Source organism: Zonotrichia leucophrys, chromosome 12 (assembly GCF_028769735.1).
Source record: "Zonotrichia leucophrys gambelii isolate GWCS_2022_RI chromosome 12, RI_Zleu_2.0, whole genome shotgun sequence".
Classification (NCBI taxonomy): Eukaryota; Metazoa; Chordata; class Aves; order Passeriformes; family Passerellidae; genus Zonotrichia; species Zonotrichia leucophrys.
In genome coordinates this window covers 12,614,481-12,640,557 of record NC_088182.1, presented here as the reverse complement: position 1 = coordinate 12,640,557, position 26,077 = coordinate 12,614,481, and the positions used below count along the sequence as shown (strand labels likewise).

General features: G+C 36.8%; 1 protein-coding gene across 2 annotated transcripts in view; it reads right to left on the bottom strand.

The window, feature by feature from the left end:
• Positions 1 to 26,077, bottom strand: part of ERC2 (ELKS/RAB6-interacting/CAST family member 2) — a 406,178-nt gene that overhangs the window by 195,916 nt on the left and 184,185 nt on the right. For both annotated transcript variants that reach the window (XM_064723899.1, XM_064723900.1), the window contains one exon: positions 290 to 450. In XM_064723899.1, coding sequence (XP_064579969.1) covers positions 290 to 450 — 161 coding nt within the window. The remainder of the gene's footprint in view (positions 1 to 289; positions 451 to 26,077) is intronic.

The window sequence follows — 26,077 nt, the reverse complement described above, 5'->3', positions numbered from 1 at the left end:
TTCAGTTTCTCATAGAACTTATATAGTACTGATAGTTTTACTTGCATGCAACAAAGGACAACTTACAAAAAATGTTGAGTACTTCTAAAATGAAGACTTTTGGACTTCTATGCTTTCAAAGGAATTTAAATGTCTCAAAACTATTAAAAGTTTTTAGATTGAGACTTAAATATATGCAGAGAAATAACAAAAAACTAACACCAAAAGAAACTCATCAAAACTTTATCCTATGGCAAAAGCAGTTATTTTCCTTTTTTCCCCTAGAAATTAGAGAAATCAAGATACTTACTTCATTTCTAGAATTTCTTCAAGCTGTTTCCTTCGCTCTATTCTCAGGTTAGCCAGATGTGCTTCTTTTTCAGCCAAAGACTGCTGTGTTGAGGCAAGACGGGCTTTGGTAGAATCTAATTCTTGTCTGGTTTTCTCCAGTGCATTCATCAGCTCTTCTACCTGAGAGAGAGGACATTTTCAACTCCATGTTCTTTACCAGAAGAAAATATTAAATTCATATAAAAACAGGGAGGGGAAAAACACACTAAAGGAATTATTTTCTATAAATGGCTGCTCAAATCGCTTTCCATCATAACTGTTTTAAAAACTGACAGTAGTGTTTCAGAACCAAAAAAAAAAACCCTCAAAGTTTCTGTGAATCCATTAGCAATAAACAATATTTATACAAAATAGAGCTAACACCAGAAACCTATTTAACCTGGGCCACTGCCACATACAGATACAATTTATAAATATGTCCTGCACCATTTTTATTATTTAAATTCAGGGTGGTGGTAACTCATTATAGAAGTTATTTCAGAAATTTTAAATTTAGCTATAGATGCATGTTTTGATATAAAAGTGTTAATGAAAGTCCAACATTTTTCATGAAGAATGCCCACCTTTGCAAAACAGGTTGCCCAGGAAAATTCTAAACTCTCCAGTCCTTGAGTATTTTAAGATTTTGATTGAATGAAGCCTGAAGAGTCTGATCCAACTTGGAAGTTATTTCTGCTCTGAGTACAGGTTTATAGCGCATTGCCTCTAGTGATCCCTTCTAATCAAATTATTCTGTCATCCTGAAGTTTAAAGGTCTGTAACTGCCCTAATAACAATCAAGTTCTTTTCCTCCTGATATACTGTGAGAAGCTCTGAAGCATGAAGTGTAGCAAAGTTGGGATGATCCCATTTTGTCCTGGAGAAATGTCATGGAAAAATTTTAAAAATTGAGACAATATAATGGCACCTGTCTGGCAGCAGAAGTTTTATTTGTGGGGTGAAGCATCTTCCATGAATGGCCTCCAGTAACCAGTATAACAAATGATACAGTTCACATAAAGTGAAATAGGTTTTTTAAATGAGACAATGATTTGAATAATTAATGTCCTATTTCCTGTATGCTCTTTCTCACCTCCTTTGTCCAAATATTATTATTTTATAAACTAGAAAACACCTCAGGGAGAACCTCTAAATGAAATAAAATAAAATGAGAAAGGTTATATATTCCCTTCGTCCATGTTATGCAAAGCATTGAAAGGAGTTCAATTTTGCTGTGAATTGAGAAGTCTGACCAAGTTCCACAGTGCTCATATCATCAGTGCGGCTACTTCTCCCAAGCTCATGCTCAACTCTTGTTCTCTAAAGCCTCCTAGTAGGCAATCAGTGCTTATAAGCCATTTTTGTTTCAATTCCAATATAGATGGGCTTCTATATAAAAAGTTTAATTAATAACACAAACAGATAATAGAGTTGTCATGAATTATAATGAGGACTCACAGCCCATTTGCTAATGACAGTGATTACTCCTTCCACACCCCCTCAACAAACACTCTACATCAGATCAATTAAATACTAGAACGTGTCTGATATGAATGCAGATCAGAATTACCAACAGTATTGAAACTACTGATGTTCAACCTTCCACTCAGAATGTAAAAGCAGTGTAATGGTGATATCAATGAAACAGCAAGGAGTGCAACTCAGGAGACTCTGCAGATGCAGGATTCCACTGAAGAAAGCAAGAAGAAAGATGATGACTTGAGATACCTTTGTAAAATGACTGTCTAGTGAATGTTCTTAGAAGCAGCAAAGAGAACATATACTTGAGGGAAATAAAGAAATAAAAAAGTTGGAATTGCACTTAAATCCCATGAAAAAAAGAATTAACAGGCCAGAAGGAAAGAGATCATATTTCTTTAAAAACAGATTCAATTTCTAACATAACACCAAGTACTTTATATTCTGCTTTAGTGCAAGAGCATATACTCATGCTGTCTCCAACAATGACAAGGCTCAACTACTAAAACAAAGGATATTTCTAACTGTTTTCTGGGTTATTTCCTAGGCTTTTCCTTGTACCTTTTAAAAACTGCATCTAGTTTCTGCTGAGCATCCACCCTATCACTTAATTCCAGAAAACAGAGCTTAATGGAAAGTGTAGTAGGGTGAGAACAGGAAAGTCATTAATTCAAACAGACTCCAGCTTTGAGACAGTATCTTTAAACACAAAGACACTCCCCACTTGCAGATTTGTTGGGCAAATGAGAATGTAAAAAAGTAGAATTCTTGAACTTCTGTATTTTTAGTATCATTGTGCTCCCTTCCCATGTTCTCAATTTGGTACCCAACCTGATGATGGACTGAATCCTCACCCAAGTTCATATCACATATATCACATAATTTACATTTCAAAACATTTAAGAGAATTAAAGACTTGTGGAAAGCAAAGCTGTGGATTTGTTAATGTCTATTAGTAACACACTCTTACACTGCCAGACAAAAGAGATCAAAGTTTAAAACAAAAGGGAAAAAAACTTCAAAACTTAAATCTGAAAACTTTTTCAAACCACAAATCATTAACACGTGTCGACTTGAAAGTTTTATTTGCATTTACACTTTCAACACAGTATTTGCCAGCTAGTTCTTCCTTGATTTTTCAAATATGACCCAAGTTTGTGGCTGCACATTTTCCTAGTTAACTGTCCTACTAACACCTACAGCCAAATTCAACTGGCAGGCATGTGCACAAGAAACTGTTTTTAAATCCATTCCTATCAAATGTAAACATGTGAATGTTGAAGTTGCACAAACAATCCTCTCATCATGTTAATTATATAGCTATAGGAGATGTTACAAGGGAAAATTAACTTCAACCACTGACGGCAGTATTAGAGATGAAAATTTTGGTTTCAGGCAATCCCTGCCCCAGCTCAGCAGCACCACCTGGCAGGGGCAGAGGCACTGGGGGCAGTTCCCACCTGGAAGCTGCTCCCTTTTCCCAGCCCTATCCCTCAGTGTAAATGCTCCTAATCACAAACCCTGCATGGTTTGAATTCCCAGGAACACAAGTTTTGAAAGACTTTATGGTGAGAACCTCAGTGCATGCACTTAGCTCAGGAATATTCTATGCCCTGAATATGTTATTAGCTGGGTTTTCTTCTCTTTTGCAAGACAATGGCCTCATTTTATCCTTTGCATTTTGTAATAAAAGCCTTTTTTTTCATACTTTCAGAAAGAGCTTAACTGACCTCGGCACTTTGAGGATTTTATTAAAATATGCACTAGAATTAAGTTTGCATTTCAGAATGGCAGAAACCCAGCAAACTAAACTACAGTAATTGTTTCTTAGTTTAGAGTCTATTTTCAGTGAACACACTCTATTTGTACTGCAGCTTCACATTTTTAAGTGCTATCAGCAGTGTTTCACACCAAGATAAGAAAAGAAAAAAATGAATGTGGCTGAAGAATACATCTGAGCTACCAGATTCTGCAAATTAAAGGAGGTTAGAGTTCAAATGAATGACAGTTTATTAAAAATGCCCTGGAGCATTCTTAATTCCAGATTGGATTCGGCTCAGTACAGCTCAGGCTAACATAATACTGCTCCAGTTTGTGGGAATGAGGAGGGGGAGGGACGATTGCATGTTTTCTCAGTTCAAGTATAACATATTTCTGCAGGATGACGAAGAGCTGGCAACATTCCAGCAGTCAAGGTTAGCATGGTTAGTACTACTACCTTTAAAGGGTTGGCACTTCATTTTGGCAACAATACTGGTGATAAATACAAGAGTTTTGGATTTCCCTGACTTTTTCAAGTATCAGTAGCTACACAAGAATTTCATACCTATTTTATTTTAAAACCTAATCTTGTTTTAGCACACAGCTCTTTTATGAATTTTACGGAGTAAAAGGAAATGAAGAAATCCATCTATTTAAAGATTCTTTTACTTTAGTATTAAAATATTAACCATTAAATTTTTTAAAAAGTTTAACAAACAATTACATTCATTCAATAAAGCTGGATGCATTTTGATAATAAGTCATTCAGTGTAAGAATCCATCCAGTTGTTTTGAAAGGGTTGGGGTTTTTTCCATTTCCTAAGGAAATGCCTTTTTTTCTCTACACCAAGTTACACACTACATAAATCTCAGTTATCTCCAGTTCTGTGAAGATTATTTTAATAAAAATAATATTTGGGGGTTTTCCCCTTAGATTAAGCATGGGATTGTAAAAAGGAAAGACTACAATCCTCAAACTTTCTCTTTGTGGCTTTCCAACAATTTTATTCTGTCACTGGCCTAAGTGGACATAGAAAACACATTCACAGAGATGAGGGAAAAAAGATAAAAGCTGGAATTCATATGCACCAAATATCTACCCATCAGCTCTTTCAACTCTCAGCCTTTGCCATGCACACATTGCCGGTGCCTCACACAGTGAAGGTGAGTGCCAGGCATGCCAGGATGCTGTGCCAGCAGCTGCTGGCCATGCAGGGAACCACTTTATGTCATGGCCAATTCAATTACACACCTACAGGAGGGCCAGCACCAGTCACGTGGACCTACTGCTTTTCAAACTGCCAGTGCTGTCCTGCAGGATGGTTTGTAAATACCTTGTTCCTTTCTGTTTCTAACACAAATTTCCCCAGTACGCAACTGCCTCAACAGTTTCATTACAAAGGTGTTTTTCACAAAAGCAAACAGACATAGCAAAGTGTCATCCTGAGCTTTGCAAGACATGGAAATAAACTCTTTGTCACCCTCCCCTCTACTCTCTTCCCATCCCATTTGTCATCCATAGACAAATTCCTCACCTCTGACTTCCATCACAGTTCTTAAAGCCAGGAAACAGGTCTAACAAAACCAGGACAGTTCTGGAGGCTGATGCTCCTGAGTCTTGCCAAACAAAGAAATTAGACACATGCTGTATCTCACAACTTTGGAAATTGTCAGAGAAAGGTAACCATACTGTAGAATGCATAAAAGCTTTAAAATAAACATCATAAGTGAAGGATTTGACAGAATATTAAGCAGTATTTATAAACTCCAGGTTGGTTTTCCAACTCATAAAATACTACACACGAAGGGCCAGTGACATCAGCCAGCAATGCAGTGGCAGTCCAACACCAAGCACCAGAAGCACTGCAACAGCAATCCCCAGGGCAGGGCCACGTCCTTAGGAACACAACAATACAATTCTCAAATAGGATGCCATGCTGCAGAATTTGACATGAAAAACCTCACTGAGATTAATTCATTACCAAAAGCAGGATTTAAAGTATTTTAATCCTCCTGCTAAAAGCTATGTTAAGAACACAAGGTTTTTGCTTCATTCAGATAAAGAATCGACACAGCATAGAGAGGGCACATATTTCCCTTCCAGACCTGCAGGGACCACAGGCAGGGAGAGAAGGTTCTTTACTTTCCTGACTATTACCTTGCTGGATGTCACTTGGTGGTTACCAGTGAGACCAGTTACTTTTTCTAAGCCTCAGTAATTCAACAAAATATAGAACCACAACAATATCATTCTTTGATTCATTATCTGTGATTTGGTTTTCCAATTAATATGGTGATTTCACCTATAAGTGAAAAACATAATTAAATAATTTTGGAAAATACTGGTCATAATCACTTAAATAGAGTGAATTTTTGAACTAGTTCAAAAAGCCAAGCCAAACCAAACCAACAACTGAAAGCAACACTTTTTTTTATTAAATCAAACAAAATTATGATCTAAATAACAGTAACTTCTGTGCTCTAGGGCCATGCTCTTAGACAGATGAAAACAAAAGCTATTCTCAAGTACAAAGAAAAAGGATGCTTCCCCTGCTGTCCCAGGAATACTGTCATCTATTTAAACACTTCATCTTGTGAAACACAACTGGCCCCCAGTTACAGTATTCAGCTAAAATACACTCTACAACAACCCACTGACAAAATGTGACTGTGACCCTCAGGAAAACTGAAAAGGATGGGCAAGAGAACAGAGTACTCCTCTCAGATGCAGCGGGAATCTTTTGTCCCAAACAGAAGCTCCTTCATCAGCAGCAAGACACTATTATATATATGATGAAGTAAATAACATCACATTCTGATATTTCAAGGCTATATACAAGAATCAGTCAAAAGAAAAGTTCTTTTACCAAGGCAAATATCATGCTGACAAGGCCTAATTCTAATTCACACTTGGCCCCATTCAACTCATTCACCCAGACATGCACCGTGATGGAAACAAGACCAAGCACCTGAGAAACTCTGCAAGTCCATTTTTAAAGAGAAGGAAAAAAAAAAGCATCCTTTCATTTTTGCTTTTACTTTGAAAATTTGTTATTTCACTGATATGCCTTGTTAATTTTCTCCCCTTTTCCACTGTGCTTCATCTGAGCAAGTCTATGTTCTTTTTAATCAGCTGGTAGCCTTAGCTCTGCTCTTAGACTTGCTTGATACTGATCAAACCTAATTACAAAGGTAGCACAAAAAGTGTTTTAGAGCTGTGCAAGTGAAAGCAAATTTGATATAATGTATTGATAAATTACAGAGCTCAATCTAATGTTTTCAGAAGAACAAAAGTAAAGTAAATTGAGTTGACTATTGAACATATGCTGATTTCAGTAGGACACTCAATTGTCCTACAGGACACTGTATCTGGAAGAGAACCCTTATGGGCTGAAAACAATTAGGCTGTGTGATTTTGGTGTTGAGTCCTTTCAGATAAACCATGCAGGCAGAGCAGAGCAACTCTTTAGCTGGTGTTAGAGCCCAGCGCTGTCAGAGCGGCCTCCCTGGTTAATGTCAATAGCACTGCGTATAAAAGTGACTAAAGTGTGTACAAATGTTGATCTTTGGAGAAGGCATGCCTAGAATCATGCACACATCTACTATTTCATCCACCAGGTCAACTTCTGGGAGAGAGGGCAAATTGGGAGTTTTCTTGCCAAAAAGTTGATTCGTAGCACGCTTGTTAGGTTACAGTGCACAAAAGCTGTTTCCCCGCTGCTTTTAAGCCATAATCCCAGTATATTATTAAAGTTAGAAATGCTTCCTTAGAATGTATCCAAACACAGCAGGGATTCACATGCTGTGTGTAAAGTCTTACTGCAAACATAGTTTATGTAAGTAAGAGATTTTCCACACCCTGAATCATGCCTACATATTGTGAAATAGCAAGTAAACTTATTAAAGTGAAAATATTATTGTATGAAAATACTTGAATAATTTTATGTGAGGAATCCCAGAAAAAACAATTTCCTAACAAGGTTTGACACAATGAATATTAATAAATAATATTAGTAGGCAGCAATATAAAGATTCATGTACCTGATTGGAAGATATAGCTTCTACAGCAGGAATTTCATGCCATCTTTAAAAGTTCCTGTGACTACTGAATGCCCAAAGAAGACATATCTGTGGCCTTCTGATCTTCTCTTAAGACAGAAAATATTGCCCTGTTTACTTAATCCTAGAGCATTTTTGCTATAAAATTATTTGTGTAATATTTTATTGGCTTGGCATACATAAAGAAGTCAGTGGCATGGACATGCTATCTCCTTAAAAACTAAAACTATCTCCTATTGTTTATAGTGCAATATCAACTGTATCAATAACTTTAGGAAAAGTCAAGTATGTCTATATTGAAAAAGCCAAGTTTTAGCTCTGGCACGCCCAGTTACAGATAACTCTTAACAAGAAAAAAATTAATACTTGGTATAGCAATTGATAGTTACAACCTGACTCAAATTTATTCAAAGCCATGAGGAAAGTACTGGAGAACACAAGGATCAGAACTACAAACAGTTGGCTAATTTAATTTTTTCAGATACAGCAACACAAGTTTACTCATAGGGCAATATAATAATTAAAAATTAAGCAATTAAAAACAGCTTTAGAGAGTCACTTTAGGAAGAGACCAGTCAATAGGAACAGAACTGAAGTGCTTATGAGGCTGTCCAGGGTAGGGCAGCCCATGGGACAGTCAGGGAGGCCTGAGGGGACAACAAAATGTCTGACAACTGGACTCCATTATTAACACATGATAAGCCAGGAATGATCACGATGGAGCAAAAATATCAACCCAGAATTTGTCAACAGGAATTCCTCCATGAAGGCAGTTCACAATCAGCATGTCAATTTTTCAGAGCACTAAAGAGAAATCTTGCTCAAACTGTAGCTCCCTGTCCATAAAACTCTCTCCACAGCTACTGCACAGGAATAATCTCTCAGGGTACACCAGTGCCAGACCACAGTGCCTCCCTCTACCAACACAGGAGAGAGAAATTCCCTGCCTGTGGGAGAAGCAGGGCTCCAGGGGCAGGATGCTGAGCTGAATTCAAAAACAGCCCCAGGAAACAGAACTTGTGTGAGAAGGGAGCCAGATGGGAGGTGGTGGCACAGGCTCAGCTGCCTCTGGAAGCAGCACTGCCAGCAATGAGCAAAAGCAAGGGCAGGAACAGAGCCCTTCAATGCCTCCACAGCGCTGCAGCCACACCAGCTCAGGAGGAAACTGCAGCAACTGCTCAGGTCCTGCACAGCCACACGAGTGCTGCAAAGGTGCAAAGAGACAGACTGTGCACAATTCTGCACACATGCATCATGCAGAAAAGAAACTCTCTAAGAATACTCTGATTACAGAGGTGGGAGAAGAAAATCAGGTGGGGGAGAGAACACTGACAAGTGTGGGAAGATAGCCCAAGAAATACCATCCTTCCAAAACTGAACAATAACTATTGGAAGGAAAAGGAAGTAAAAGACTTCAGAACAATGGTTTTATACCAAGTTAGCTCCTGGAAAGTTCATCTCAATCTCTTTGGGAAAATTAAGCAGTAGTTCACATTTTTGGGAAAAACAAAGATGCTGAATTATAGAACTTGCACTTTTCCAAGCCACATTGTCTAACTATTACTAAATCAAAACAAATTTCAGTGAGTATACCCCAGTGAAGAAAAATAACTACCACTTAAAACTTTGCCTCATCTGCAAAGAAAACAAATATTTCAATTCTGCCACATCAGTTTGTGAGAATTTGGAACAAGCATAAAAATGCAATACTGGAACTCAATGTTGTAAAAACTAAACTTTTTTTGTCTCCTAGCTAATGATATACCAGCCAAATACACTTCCACTGGGTGATAGATTTTGTTTTGCCAGACTGTAAAAGGAGAGCAGAAGGTTATAATATTTATATCACTCTTCACCTTATTACTGGGCTCTTCCATAGGATCTACCAGGTACAAGAAAATACAAGAAAGAGGCAGGCAGAATATGGTACTTCATTCTCTGAAAGTTGAAATATTCTAACAGATCTTTGTCACAGCACATGCGGCAGTCAAGAGGGACACGAGTATCACCAAACAATTCCAGAAGGCTTTAAACATCCACCCGTACACAGAAGCACCTTACCTCATCAGAAAGCTTCAGGTGTCTGCCCACACAGAGTAACAACCCACCACTTCAGGAGGCTGCCAGCATCTGCCCTTCTTGTTCTCCAGCCCAGCCTTTTATCCCCTCCTGTTGATGCCCTGCACCTGTGAGCCCTCTGCTCCCTTTGGTGGTTGGGCAGTGCCCACCAAGTCTCGTTACCTTTAATGCTGCTCACCTGCTGCTCACAGCTGTGCCCAATTGGGGATGATGAGGCTCAGCCGCACTCCCAATCACCACAAACTGCGTGCCTACAGATCTTCCCTATGGAAGTTCATTGATTTCCCACATCTTATGAAGCAGTTATTGCTCTGCCTGGGTTATATGCTCAAAACCTTGGGCAAGGCAGCTTTCCTCACTCAGTGATTATAAGCATTTTTTGCCATGTGCTAGAGTAAATAGTGAAGAGGAGCAGTCATCAGTATTTAAGTTGAGCATTTGCGCTTCCTAAATTGCACTTTACGGTACAGTACAGCAAAGGGAAGCCTTATGCAAGGCAGTCTTATAAGATGCAGGAATTCTTTATGAAGAAATTTTCTGTAGAAATAAAATTATGATTCAGTTAATAAGAAGAAACCCAAGAGAAATTGTATTCTAAAGCCTTTGCCTGGACTATAATAATTCTTCTGTGGAATTTACTAAAGGTTTTACTATTGTAACTCCTCTTGTATGGGCATTATTTAGATACCGAAGTAATGGGCTTTTTAAGTAAGGCTTATATCAAAATATCCGTTTCATACAGCTATGTATTTTATAGGCAAAATATTTTAAACAAACTTTGATGAGAATAATAGCATTTCTAACCAGATATAAAAAGAAAAAGTAGTCACGAAATCTGTAACTAACATAAACTGCCTTTTATTCCTCATCTAAGTGTTTTGTTTTCCTTTTAAGTCTCTCAAGTCTCTTCCCACATGAGGCAACATTCAGGGGAGTATAAACAGAAAACATGCAGATCTACAAGTTGATATTATTCACTTTGTTTTGAGGCAAAATATTCAGACTGCAAGCTAAGTGGCAGGATTTACAAAACTTACAGATGGGAGGATTAAACTGGCCTTGATGAGAGCTTTATTTTGGATCTGCCTGACCCTTCCTCTAAACTAACTCACTTGTCACTGCTCATATGCTGTATAATAACTCTCTTGAGGACATATATTTTATTATGTTTATATCCCTCTCTTCCAAAGGCAGGCTTGGTTTTGGAGAATAGAGATGACTACATACGCATCAAGTTGTGCATTTGAAGGATTTTTTAAAATCTAGAGTCTTTATGCATGGAGCACACAATCCCACAAGTGAGGATACATTATAACCATATTAGAGTGCATTTGCAAACATACACATTTAAACTGCATTTATGAACTAATCCTTCTTTTCTTTTCCAACTTTGTACAGGCCTTTGTGTCACAGAAAAACTTTATTACATAAGTCTCTGCTATATTCAGCAGTCCTTAAAGGAATCACATTTATATTTCACTTGTGCAAGCAGAACTTCTAATACAAACCCAAAAGATTCTGAGATTTATAATGTATTAAAGAAGTAGCTATGCAGTATGAACTAAGACGTCAGTTTTTAAAGGCAGAGAAGCTTTTCCATCCATTTCAAGATGCCTGACACTGCATATATTCCATTTCAGATGGGCTACTCATTCCCTCAAATTTGCTCCAGTACCCGCCACAGTAAAATAATTTACATTGTACTGACGTGTTTGAAGAAATATTGTCTCCAAAATGTTCAGCAAAGAAAAGTTTAGTCTTTCATCTACAGCCCAACAAAAGCAGTAACCCAAATGATACAACTGTGTGCTCACAACATACACTTTCAGTTAGAAAACTGCCTACAATGGCTGAAATTAGGCACACAGGACTGTTAGAAGCATGTCATACAGTTATTTTATTCTTTGTATTTCCAATCAGACACAAATATTTTTGAAATGTTTGGGAATGAGGATAGTCTAAATATAATATATTTCTAGTGGAAATAACATTTGTTCCATTTAGGCCTCATACTGCTGATGGCAGAACAAGATTGGAATGTGTAGATAATTATCTTTCGGGCTAGTCAACAGCTAGAAGGCCTTCATAATATCACCTTTAAGATCATGCCAAGACATTCCAGTCTGAATCAAGGTTTATTTATTAAAGGATTTAGCACTTTTAGATCCAATATTGCCTGGAAGACCACCAATTTCCATTTCCAAATATCTAATTTCTCCAGTTTCTTGGTGCATGCATAAGAGCTTCAAAATCACTTCAGTGAGCACACACATATGCACATAAATGACATCTAAATTCTTTCCCCTCTCTAAGATGAATTCACAGGAAACACCTACTAAGCAAAATCTCCAAAAAGAGAAAGAGCTATAGGAGCTTTCAATAATTCTCATTCCTTTAGGCAACACAGTTTAGACAACTGCAGGGTTTTTTTAGTGAAAGATTTTGGATTTTTCTTGATCTTGATTGGTATAAGGGATGCTAAGAAAAATAATGTTGCAAGCATATAAGATATACTTTGAATATTATCTAGGAAAAGAGCTTGACACTTCAAACTTAAGTGTTTACTTCTTTTTCCTTTTAAGAAACACTGTTTACAATGAGTAAATAAAATTATTTTTCAAAAGTAAAGACCAGCAATTCTCTTGTTCTAAGTTGATTTTTTCAGTCTGAGGTCTTTTTCTGCACTGGTGCCACTTATCTAAAATCTACTGTTCATGACAAGATCAAAAGTTACAGTTTATAATACAACATCTGTTCTGCAAATTCATAGCATAATCTTACAGAGGGTCTCTATAAATGAACAAAAAAGATATATAGCCTTTCTACATATAACAGATTTGGTCAACAAAAAGCCTAAATAATCACAGTATGATCCTGGTTATCCAAACTTCCCTGCTGTTCATGTCTTCCTGTCCAACAGTGACTCCTCATAATACAAACCCTGAGTCCCCCGGATAAATGGGGTGTGATACAACTTGTTTGAATAAGTGCTCTCCTACTGTACTGCATTATGAATATAGTTTAATCTGTCCTGGTACTTGATATAATGTTATACAACATTCCAACTCAAGAGCAGGGAAAATCAGCCATCACCAGAGAGCAACCCTCAGTGCTACAAATGCAAATTAACATGAGATAATATAAATAATAATGCTATTGACTTACTACATTATTCTAATACTACAAATCAGCTAGTATTTCAGAGTCAAAAAGCCAAAATACTGGCAAAGAATGCTTAAAGAAGTTTGCTTTGGTTTGTTTTTTGAAGAAAGAAAAAATAAGAGCATCTACTTTTCAAAGACAGTATTTTTTGTATGTCTCTCCTCCACTTTAATTAAGCAGAGTTAGTAATTAAGCTGCCAAAGGGAGGCCCAGAAGATAAAACATTTCCCAAACCAAATAACGTAAGTTTCCTAAACATAGGAAAGAAGATTCAAGTTCCTTATCTAAAAGCAACCTTCCTCCCTGCCCCCTGCCTTCTCCAAATAGCATTTCCATTTTTCAAAAAGGAAAAAAAAGCCAATTAGATGCTCTGTCAGGAGGATATATTCTTCTCACTGCCCATTGCTTCAGCAGGACAGAACTAGTAGAGTTAATAAGGATAGCAATTCACTATTATTTTTACTTCACACTTATTTTTACTATGATTTTTCATTGTAATTATAAACTAAAACCATTTTCCTACTCCCAGCACAAGCTAATGTTAAAAGCCCACATGGTCCCATATACGCTGTAATATCAAAAATGAAAGTCTTGAAAAAACAAAGAACTGAACCAAAGCAAAACGCATTGCTGTCTTTACCAGAGAAGTCAACTCAGAAATAAACACAACTGTTCATGAGAAAGATATTAGAAGCAATAAATTTTCTAGCGATGAGTGTTTTTAGGTGTATAATTTATGTGTGCACTCACTGGTGGCATGACCAGAAACACAGATACCACAGAATGAAAAGGAGAAAAAATAAGGGAAAGTAGAAGATACGGATATATGCTCTACTAGGCTGCTAAAAAAATAGCCAACTTATATGAAAGACTAGATTGTGACATATTTTCACAAAAGCAAAAACAAAAACGAGCGTTGTTGACTCAAGAATGAACGTTGGCAGGAAGCTGCCATTAGGTCTTCTATAGTTTATACTATATTTTTTCCTTCCAGACGCTGCCAGTGGGAGGTTTTAAAGCATAATGATATACTGAGAAACTTATGACAAGCATGTCCAAACAAAGTAAAACATATTTTTCACAAAACAGTAAACTCTGATAGCTTTAAATCCATGGAGCCAGAGGTAGCCTGAAGACTAATTACAGCAGAATTGTTAACTTGTAAAACCTATTTAAGGTATTTAGGTATCCTTGACTTTTTTCCAGAAAATATTCTTCTAGCAGGAAGTTACTTATAAAACAACAAAGCTGAAATAGGAAAGATGTTTTTCATACCCAAAAAAGCTTAATAGTAATAAGTTTAACAGCTTGATAGCAGCAAAAATAGCATCAATTAGAAAATGTATCAATTACAGTAAATAGAATTTTAAAGGATGGAGCAGGTGTAAAACTTGAATAGTTTTTTATTCCTGGAAGGTGTCTTTTCTAAGTCATACTTAGAGTTTGTCATGTACCTATGTCTGAGCATATTTAAATGTCTTGTGTAAATGGAGGTCACACATGCAATCAGTGCTGTAATTTTCATTGAACAACCACACAACTAAGCACCATAAAACTCTAAGAACAGGAAAAACCCTTTTCACACATTAAAACAAAATTATCTGAGCCTGTATAGAAAAAAAAGATTGCTGAAGAAGAACCAAAAGTATGGTAAAATAATATGGGTGGGAAAGACAATTTCTTTTATTCCTATTAAAACACAAACTAGACCCAAGGAAAATAAGGTCAAATCAGTATCTTAGAAGTATCCTGCCACTTCCAGACAGAGAAGATGAAGTATCAAACATTTCTCTGGATATACAACCCAGTCCCAAATCTATGCCATAGACTTTTAGCCATAACCTGACCCTTGGTGTGTAAGGAGGAGGGCTGACTATGTGCATTATGGTGATTTCCCCCTTATTTCCTAATATAACAAATTAATATTTCTTTAATTCTAATAGACCTCAAGAGGGAATTAAAGTCATTGAAATCATGATGTGGCTTTTTTTCTTTTTTTAGAACTGTAATTCAATTCTCAGCAGTGTCTTGTGAGAACAAAGAAAATCTCTTGGCACATTTACATTGCACCCACAGTCACAAGCAGAAATTTTGTTGTTTGTTCTACCTTTCCTTGGGTAGAATCTTCAGTGATTCTACCTAAGGAAATAAGGAAGAGGTTCAGCAATACTGACACAACACATCTACTCTGCCTAATACCTAGTGCATAACTTCTCTCAGAAATAAAGGGGCACACTAGAAGCCATGGCCTTGAGATGGCTGGTTAAGGAACCAGGAGCACAAGTGGTGCTCCCCAGGTATCCATATCAGTGCCAGTCTCACCAATAAACACAGTGAGGAGATCCAGGGCACTCACAGTACATTTACAGATGACTCCAAGTTAGGTGGGAGTGTTGATCTGCTGAGGGTAGCAGGGCTCTGCAGAGGAATCTGGACAGGCTGGGTCCATGGGCCAAGGCCTGTGGTGTGAGGTTCAACAAGGTAAAGATGGGTCCTGCACTTGGGTCACAACAGGCCCACACAGCACTTGGGGGCAGAGTGGCTGGAAAACTGCTCAGAGGAGAAGGATCTGGGGATGTTGGTTGGCAGCAGCTGAGCATGAGCCCAGGTGGCCAAGAAGGCCAGTGGCAGCCTGGCTGTATCAGTGACAGTGTGGCCAGCAGGACCAGGGCAGTGATTGTCCCCCTGTACTGGGCACTGCTGAGGCCACAGCTCAAATCCTGGGTTCAGTTTTGGGCCTCTCACTACACAAAGACATCGAGGGGCTGGAGTGTGTCCAGAGAAGGGCAAGGGAGCTGGGGAAGGGGCTGGAGCACAGGTCTGATGAGGAGCAGCTGAGGGAGCTGGGGGTGTTTAGACTGGAGAAAAGAAGGCCAAAGGGAACCTTTTCACTCTAAAACACCTGAAAAAAGATTGTAGCGAGGTGGGTTGGTCTCTCCTTCAAGTTAACAAGTGAGAAGACAAGAGGAAACCAGGAGAGGCTTAGATTGGATATTAGGAAAAAATTTTTCACCAAAAGCACTGTCAAGCACTGGGATGGGCTTCCCAGTGTGGCTGTGGCACTGAGGGACACGGGTCAGTGATGGCCTCGGCAGTGCTGGGTAAACAGTGATCTTTGAGGTCTTTTCCAACCTAAATGATATTGTGATTCTCTGATATGGGCTAGACAAATGGTCTTGATATAACAGCTATAAAAGAATACCAGGATTAGGTATTATTTTAGGTAATTAACTGTATTTTTCAGCTACTCCTCTCACACTTAGTCCTAAATGTACTGATGGCATAACATTTACATTCCACATGTATAATTCAGAGTTTAGTCCGTAAATTCTCTCAAGTCATTCTTCTGCTATTACTGAAGTACTTCTTTAAATACATATTGACTAATCTATGGTTTCATACATCAAGTAGACTATTTTTCATATACAGACTTAAATCTGGCTTTAAAAACTGTACGATGAATTGTAAAAACAGTTTAAAGTTATGATTGGCTGATAAAGTGAAACTCTACTCCATTTCACTTGGATTAGTGTGCAGCTGCAAGATATAAATTCTGTGTGAGAAACAGTACATTTTTTAATGCTCTTTGAATTATCATGTTTTTGCAAAATGAAAGACAACTGGTTTCATATGCAGGTAAGAAATATTGGCATAAGGAATCTTATTTGATTTTAACTGAGTCATGTTGCCAGAATGCATGAAACAGCTGCATGAGCTGAGTATCTGCCTGAGGCTACAACTATATTTCCCCCATCTTTTACCACCTGTCTGTGCAAAAGTTACTGGATGCTGGTAGATATCAAACTCCACTGGGATCATTAATTATCATAATTATGAAATGGATTCTCCACTATCCTATTCCCTTTTCATGTCCAAGTATTCTTCCTACATGAGACAGCATTATCCCTTTTAAAACTTTTAAAACAATGTTGTGAATAAACTCACAAACAAAATTACTAAAGCTATACTGAAAGAGTCAGGCTTGCTTCTATTAAGTTTGCTCTCTTTGGCACATCTATAAATTTATTAAATGATTATGCCAAGACCACCAAAAGGCTCTTTTACATAATTCTTTAGCCAAGGGCAGCACTGATCCAATAGTACAATTAACACTGGGATGTTTTCATACTAGCTAGAAATAGGCAATTTTGCCCTAGGAGTAGAAATGACTGATAAAATCTCAGAACTGTTGAAAACAAAAGTTCTTTTGAGAACTCTTGGAGAACAATTGTGATACCAAAACACCAGGGAATGAAAAATATCATTTAGATCTTAAAAAAAAAAAGTAAGACTGGAGAATTATGGATGTCAGTTTTGATTCTGAGACTCACTGGAACAAGTCATCTGCTTCAGACTATTTTCAGACACCTAGAAGAATGAATATGGAGTTCCCAGGCAGCCATATCAAATTAATTTTTTCATATGACAGTGAAATTGACTTAATTGAAGAACAGAAATAGCAGTCACATCTGGTAACAAATTTCAAGATATTCATATAACCGAACTAAAGAACAACATAAGCCAAATTAAAGCCACCTAACATGGATGCCAAACTTGTTTGGAAGTTGTGGTAAGTCACCAACAGTTCACTGTTAAAAGAGAAAGATGTTAAATAAAAAGGAATTTTGCAGGATCATAGGATATTCAGTTCTTAAATAACCCCAAATACTAAGAGAACAAAGTTGCAGTAAGAAAAAAAAAAAAAAAAAAAAAAAAAAAAAAAACAAAGGGATCTTAAAGATAGAACTAAACGGGAGAAAAAATGTGCTATTTAAAAGGGAGAAAAGCAAGGTCATTCACTTCAGCAGAATTGATCAACACCACAAATCCAGGAAGAGGAGAACTGAATAAGAATTTGTCATTTTCTACTAAAGAAAACGATCAAGAGACACTAAGGTGACAAGTCAATAGTGTCATGTTGCTGCAAAACACACACTATGGAGAGATGTCTATTTAGTAATAACCCTTCTGTTTTCTTTGGCACTGACAACATCTCAGCAGGAGAACTGGATCAAATTTTACTCACTCAAAGATGTGAACAAACTGGAAAGACTACAAAGAAAAGCAACAAGGATAATAAGAAAACTAGAAAACAAAACCTCTATGGTAAGACTGAAAGAATTCGCGTCTATCAACTTCAAGAGGAGAAAACTAAAGAACAGGATATGCATTTGCACTTACATCACAAAGGATGAGGGGAGTCAATTTATTACGTCCAGTGTGGATAAAACAAGAAATAACTGCTTGAAATTACTGAAAAAGAGACTAATATAAGATAATAGAGAATTCTTTTTCATACCTGTGGAGTATGAATAATAAACAAAGTTACTATATATGTCACTAAAACAAAGACAAACATCTCAGAAACAACAGTGGTATAACATGCTCAGCACTGTCGATGTACTAAAAGATACTGTCTCATCCCTTCTGGACTTGTTTTCTATGAAATTTCAATTTAAAATGTATATAAAGCCTGTTTATCTTATTTCCTAGCATGAAATGCACAAAAGAATCACTAGACAAAACATTCCAGGCCTGCCAAAAATAATTTTAGAAGAATCTACTCTCCCAGTTAAGAAAGGCAAACAAGGCCATCTGCAATGAGGAAAGGCAGACTTTCAAGCAGGACTTTTCACCTTGGAAAATGCACTACTGAAAAAGAAGCAAGAGACTATAAAATGCTGTGGAAAAGGTGAACTGGGAACTATTGTTCACTGTTTCTCACAACTGAAGAATTATGGGCACCTAAGGACATTACTAGGCAACAGGCTTAAAAACCACATAAAAGGCAGAACTCTTAATATGACATTTTATGTTGTTACAACTCAAGGATCTGGGGTGATTCTCAGCTCCAAAATAAGTGCCCAAAAGTTTTAAATGCTTTACTGATTCTAAGTCCTTTGGCTTCTAAACATGGCAATGTATGTGCCCCTTCCAGCTCAACAGGTCCCTAAAGCTACCCACTGGTAAACCGGAGACAGGATACTGAGGAAAAAACACACTGCCTAATCTTACTTTGTCTTATGCACCAATTCATGGGTTATTTTACTTCTTTTTTTTTTTCCTGCTGACCAGGACAAAAAAAAATTAAGTAGATGTATCTCTTATCTGATCCAGTTCTTATGCTGATGATTCCTTCTTTGAAATCACTGCTGCAACCAACACATTCTCAATTCACCAGGAAGGCATATTTATCATACTAATACCCACAGGGGTAGCTGTTATGCAAAATTACAGAACGAGTTGCCAAGCAGTGGGGACCGATCACAAAAACTTCAAGTGCTAATTAAAATTACTGCTGTGCATGGCCTGGAGTCCAAGAGTCATTCTGGGGAAACACCTAAAACCACTCAGGTTTGTGACACAGATTACACTTATTCGGCCACAGAGCCTTAGTAATGTAATGTATGACCTTATATGGAAGCAGGTTTAAAAATATATAAATTTAAAAAACCACAAACAAACCCAAAACCACCCTGGGTAAAAAGTGCTTAGACAAATACAAAAATAATCATATCTTGAAGAAAATCTTCACTCAATTTTTGCATGGAGTGAAGAAAACACTTTTGGCAAGACCATTACAGATCTTAATCAAGTAAGTTTCCAAAAGAGAAAAATAAAACTCAAATCCCTTTATGTTTCTACCTAAAAATCAAGAAAGTATATCAAAGAGTTAATGATAGTAACTGGAATAAAAGTACCAAAAGTACTTTAGTTTCATGAAAAAAAAAATTAGGAAAGGACAGAATATATCATACATTTAAAAGGACTCACAAGAATGGGGAGTAAAGTGGTTGGTACTGAACACCAACAGGCACAACAGGAGCTGGACATTCGTGATCTCCCCACTAACCTGAAGAATGACATGTCTCCTACCCTTCAGGAAAACTTCACTTCTCAGTGGCCAACTTTGTCTATAAATCAAGTTGTTTATAGAAACGTGTATTAGTTGCTTAAATACAGCTGTGAGTGGAGAGATAAGACCCAACAGATCCTCTTGGTCCTCTGGTATTCAGTAATGTGGATAGAAGTGCCCTACTGTAAATCACAGCATGTTACACTAATGCAATGCACATTTTTCCCTGACAACACTGGAATTTAAAATGTATATATACCATATCATTATATACATTATGACTTACTGAAGTGTAATGATTGTATGAAAATCTCAGGAAACCATTTTTCTCCAAAAGACTCTGTACCACAGCTCAGATGACTCACGAAACAGAGTCGTTTGAGCTGCCATTTCAGATTCCTTCCTTGGAAAGTCAGACACCAGCTGGATTGATTATGGGCCTTGATGTCTACAATTTATTCTGGGATTTTACAAGCAATTGGTGATTTACATAATGAGGTTTTTTCCCATTCAGGATATGGTTGTGCGGGCTGGGGGAGAAAAACAGAAAATTACATCAATTCTTCTTGATGTACAAAAGTGTAAGGCTTTTTTTCAGATTTAAAAGTTTAAAGAAAAAAATTTAAAAGCTCTATGAAAACTAAATTTATTTCACAGACTCTTAAAAGATTCAAGCATAATATTTTCAGGGTTTTCCTGCCGTCACAGATTTTCTAAAACATTTTCCTACATAATTCCATAGTGTTTTAGAAAGTACAACTCTAACTGGTAGTATGCTGAAAGTTATAAATCAGAGGTCTTAAATTTATTATATTAATCTTCTACTACCTAAGTATGAAGTAATTGATCAACAGACTCAATGTACTCACAGAGCAATTAAAGTAGATCCTCCTTACTTAGGCATTACCTGGGCACTGAACAACTCCAGAAGTTCTGGGACAGGGCAGTACCATGCGCCTCCATTTCACTTTTGCAGCTTAAGAACACCTTCCCTACATATTCCTTTCCACATTTATAGCTTTTGCCTGATAATTTCCCTGCCTTCAATCAGTATCAATTTTAGCATCCTGCAGAAATAAATGGAACATCTTTTCAGTCTTGTAGTCATTCTATAAATGATCGTTTTCCTGAATTTCATTAAAAAATTTATTTTACCTTTCTTACAGGTTACAAAAAATTCTCAACAATTATTTTGGTGCAGATTTCCCCTAAATGCTGTATAAGAGTACCATTCCTTTTAGATCAGTTTTACTGCTGTCTCTGTTGTCACCAGATAATTTTTCATGTCAACATATTTCCTAGATGTTTCTATTTGGCATAATTAAAGGACCAATGAAATCAGTGTTATGCGTTCATTTTAAAGGGAAAATTGCAATGGGTTCAAAATAGCTTGCTTAAGGTTCAGGTCCAAATGTGTGCTCACTGAGAGCAGGAGATGCTTAATTCTTTATTTATAAGAGTTTCCTTGTTTGAGTTGACTGTCTTTAAAAGATTTATACATGCTTATTTTCTTTAACCTAAGGCAGATTTTGGCTGTATGTGAAACAGGTCTCCTGACTGTGACTCTTGAGCCACATCTATAGTGGATAGGTCAAATAAAGTTCTCATGACCGGGTTTCATTACACAACTGATAACAGTGCTTTGCAGTAGAACACAGCTGGATAATCTGAATCCCTGGCTGGCAAGGAAAAGAACCAGTTAAAATAATGAGATTTAACTATATGCCTGTTCCATGGATAAAGCAGATTCATTCAGAGAACCCCTAGAGATGGAGTAATTTCCTATTTGGAAAACAAAATCAAGAGCCCATCTTCTACTTCCCCACTTTTGATATTCCAAGGTGTAAGTCATGTGGGTCTCATGCATATAATTTTTTTGGTCCAAAAGTTTTTAGATTAAGGAATCCAGTCAGGTCTGGTATACAGTCTCACCCACCCTACAGACACCTCTATCTCCTTTCTAACATACTATTGTAGCTTTTACTAATAAGTACAATGAGAAAAAGTATAGCTTATACACAGTGTTCTTCAGTCCCAGCTCAACTGATGAGATCAGGTCATGGTATGTGAAATGGGAGTTCATAATGTCATTTCTGTTCCTTCTATTCAGCTACTGACTTTCTTAGCTAAGTACACTGCACAGAATTCAGCCCACCATCAAAAGCTGCAGGTTTGTACTGGTGCCCTAACTATTACTTCCCAAACAAACAGACATTTTCATTGTTTACAATAAGATAAAAAAGAAATAATTTTAGAATTCTCTGTGTTGGTAGCCTGATATTTCATATAGCTCCTATGTATTTCATCTCTCCAGAAACTTTCATGCCACTTCTCCCAAGGCTAGAGTGTGACATGTCTGACTTTTTTCCTGGGCAGTTTTCAGGGAGTGCCCTCACTGATTAAATGTCTGCACCAAACTGTCCAAACCCCCAAACTGTCAGTACAAGAGTGAAGAAGCCTTTCACATATTTATGAATTTACATAAAGGCCACATGCAGACAGAACCTTCTCTCTGCTGCCTGTCCCTGGAGAAAAGGATGCTGTGAAGAACATAAAATAAGGGGGAATACAATTTTTTTACACACATTACTCAGCATCAACATGACAGAGAGAGAGAGACATCAAAAGGAACATAATTCCAGCTTTTTTATTCTTAGTTATAGCAGAAACCTACTGGGACATTCTGCACATATCTCCAAAATAAAATAAAACAACAAAACAGGTCAGGGGAAGTCTACAGCAAACTGCAGTTTTCAACCACAGACATTCAGCATGAAAGAGTCTCTACCCCGAACCCGTTTCAGTTATTGAATTAACATGGGAAGAGAACACAAAAGTAGCTGCACTCTGATGCATTCAGGATGCAGTTCTTGCTTTCCAAGTAGCACAAGGCTGATTATGCAGCATTAAGAGGAACAAAATCTCTTTCTCCCTCCCTGTGATTCCTGACACACTTTTCAAGGAGCTTTGTTTTGTAGTTCCTCTCCTCTTACCCACAGGTTCCTATTGCCATATTTTACTGTGGTTAAGCTGCTTTTCCAATTTCTGTTTAATGAACTGAAAGTAAATTGTTGCTTAAGAAATAGTAGAGTTTCAATTTTAATTACAAACCTAATGTAAATTCATATTTCTTTGACAAAACACAGTTTTGGGAAAAATCTTCAACAGAATAACTAATTTCAATCTTCCTTCTTTGAAGAAGAAAGTAATTTTGCCATCTGAAAGTAAGCAAAAGATGTATAAAATGTATAATTTTTTAGATAAACATTTGATAGTTCAGCTGAGGATACTAAGTTGTTCCAGTCACAAAGCGAAGACAAAAAATAAAACTACCATGAAAGTGCACATATAGTCACCACACTGTCAGGCCTGAAACTATTTTTTTCAGATAACACCTTCACAATACACACAATAAAATTCTGGAAAACTAAGTTTTCAAAGTTAACCTTAAGCTCAGCTGTTTTGAGCTGTAATATTTGGCTAAGGTTACATGTGAACTTTTCAAAAGTGTAATTCAAAAATTGGCCGAACTCTGCAAGCTTCACAAACACTACCCACTCCCTTTCTTTTCTTTTTTTTAAATGACAACCTGAGTGTAACCAGGAAAATTTCTAGGCCAAAGAAAAGCTTAAAGCATGATCAGTTTTGTAACCTTATAAATGGGGCCACAAACATAACTCCTTAATAATGTGAAGAATAATATGTTTTTGATTTGACCATACAATGTAAAAAAATAATGGGATAGGAATTCGATAGCCTTAACTTCCCAAATCCCATATGGTATGTTTATCATTTACCATATGTGTAGTGTCTGATGTGCATATAAAGACCATGGATTTGAGACACTTCTCAGATCAGCAGCTTGAACGTATCGTATCCCACAGCTTCACGAGATCCAAATGAGATGCAGAACAGGCACCATTTACTGCACAGGCGTGTCTGACTCCATGGAAAGTGGTATTTACATGACCAGATTTAAGAGATACTTGTTAATAAGTGATAAAAAGAAACAAAACTATATCCTTTTCTTAAGCCCTTCAGTGTTTTGGATGTCTTAATTATGTCATTTCATAATCTGAAACACACACGAGGAAGACTAAGTATCTAACATTATCACTTCCACTAAAAAATATTCCCAAATGGACATGAGGGCATCTTATCATTTCATTTTTGTTCAAATTTTGCTGTAATACAAAACTGAGAGACAAAACCTTCTGAGTTTTCCCTTCTCATCTCCTTAGGCATGGACTGTAAAAAGGCTTTTACTGGATACAGAGATTCCTATCCATTGAGACTCAGAAACAGAAGAGCAGCTCCGGAAAAAAAGTGTAAAGAAACAAAGAAAAGAGGAAAATGAAAGTCACAGTTGTGTGAAACTTGGCTGTTATGGAATGTATGGTTCATCCAAACCTTTTCTTTGGCTTTGGTTCACATCCCAAATGTTTCTTTGACTTCTGGGCTTGAAGAAAGCCAAAATTCCAAGTGAAACATTGCCAAATCCAACATATTTTTGCAGGTTTAAGGTCAAAACCATGCAAACCCACAGAATTCCTCCTACCATCATAAATCAGCCTGAGTTTGCCAAAATGTTCTTTTCTTAAGAAAACCTTTTCCACTAAACTTCTCCCAGTGACATTTAAAATTTTAGCCATCAGTACTGCGTTTAGTAACATGATTACATAGCTTCATATCATATTGTCTTTCTTATTCTATAACAGTTGGCATTTTTGTTTTAACTTTCCCTTATGGGGTTTGTTGTTTAGATACTATCCAGTACCCTGAGTGTGCAAGGAAGCACAACTAAAGAAGCAATCCTTGGTCTTCAAGTTGATGATGCTTTATTTCTTTAAACTATTCAGTCTTTTCCAGGCATTTTAAAAACATGACAAAGTCTCAATGTTCATTCCTATGGGACTTCTGAAAAATATAATGACTTGTAAACTTATGAGGAGGAATGACCTAATTTTTTTGGAAAAGCACTGGGCTCCTCTACCAGCATGTTATATAGATAAATTAGTTGGTCAAATGCCCACTAATTCTACTTTTTAAAAAACAATTTTTCTTGATTTTTCCAATAAGGTTGTCATATGTGGAGGTAGTTTTGCAAAACTTATATGGAACTCTTTTTAGAAAGAGATGTCACATTAGTCCAGTTCTTAGGCAAGTTAGAAATTCTCATATTTCACCTTTAAATTTCAAGGTTAGCATGAAAATGGCTTGGTATTGAGAGGAACTTGGCCTGAATACAAACTCGCCCTACATTTAAGAAGAGTTTGAACTTGGTGGTACCTTTCAACTTGAATTATCCTCAGATCCTATGATGACAGCATTGGTAATTTTAATGATTGTTGTGCAGTGTCTTCTGCTGTCTCACTCTGAGATACATCTTCCAATACTTCACCTGTAAAAAGGAGCTCTAGAAGCAGAACCTACCAAGTTCTTTTTATCTGAACACAAGAACAAGAAATATCTTTCATTTTTTTGACCTCATGACCCCATTTTCTGAAAGCACTCTTTATATGCCTTGATTATCTTTGGCTCTAGAGATTCTCTGGCTGGCTTCCACCTTCTGACACATTTGAAAACAACCAGTTTGGGTGCATTTCATTACTTATTCCTTATTGTTCTTCATGCATTTCATTGTCAGCCTATTTGGCCTTTTTTTACTTGCCAGGTTTTATGATTCTGTTTTTTTCAACTAGACAAATTTCAGTTTTGAGAAAGTTGGTTTTGTTTTTGTTTTTTGATAGCTTCCTTTATCCTGCTGTTTAATTGTGCTGGTTTCCGTTTGGTCTTATTAAAGCAGTTTATGATAGGTGGTATCCATTTCCTCTGAGCCAATATAATTTTCTTTAAATAGCCTTCATGATGCCTGTAAAGATTTTATTCCTTTGACTGTCTTTTTTAAACACATACTGACGTGTAACAGCAATAGGGATGCTGAATGTGACTAAGACTAAAAGTCTCAGAAAATGCACGTTCCTTAAAGCAGATTTCCATTCGTTCATATTTCAAATATTAATCCTGTGAAGTAGAGATACTTTCCAGAAACACACACACACTTCTACATTAACAGTAGTCTACATAATTTGTAAAATTCCTTCTGAATTCATAGTATAGCTCACATATTCATATTATGACTAGATTTTGTTCAATTACATTAAAAAAAGGTAGTGGAAAAGGGGTTTCCCCCCCCCCCTTGGGAATACATATTCAGTGCTAAATATCTCAAATTTTCATGCAAATACTGAGCTATTTTTTAGCATCCTAAGATTTCTAAAAACATTTACTCACTCACTGAGTTTATCACTGATTAAATTTTCCTTTAAAGCACAAATGCTATAGTTACATTCCGCCTGATTTACTAGCTTT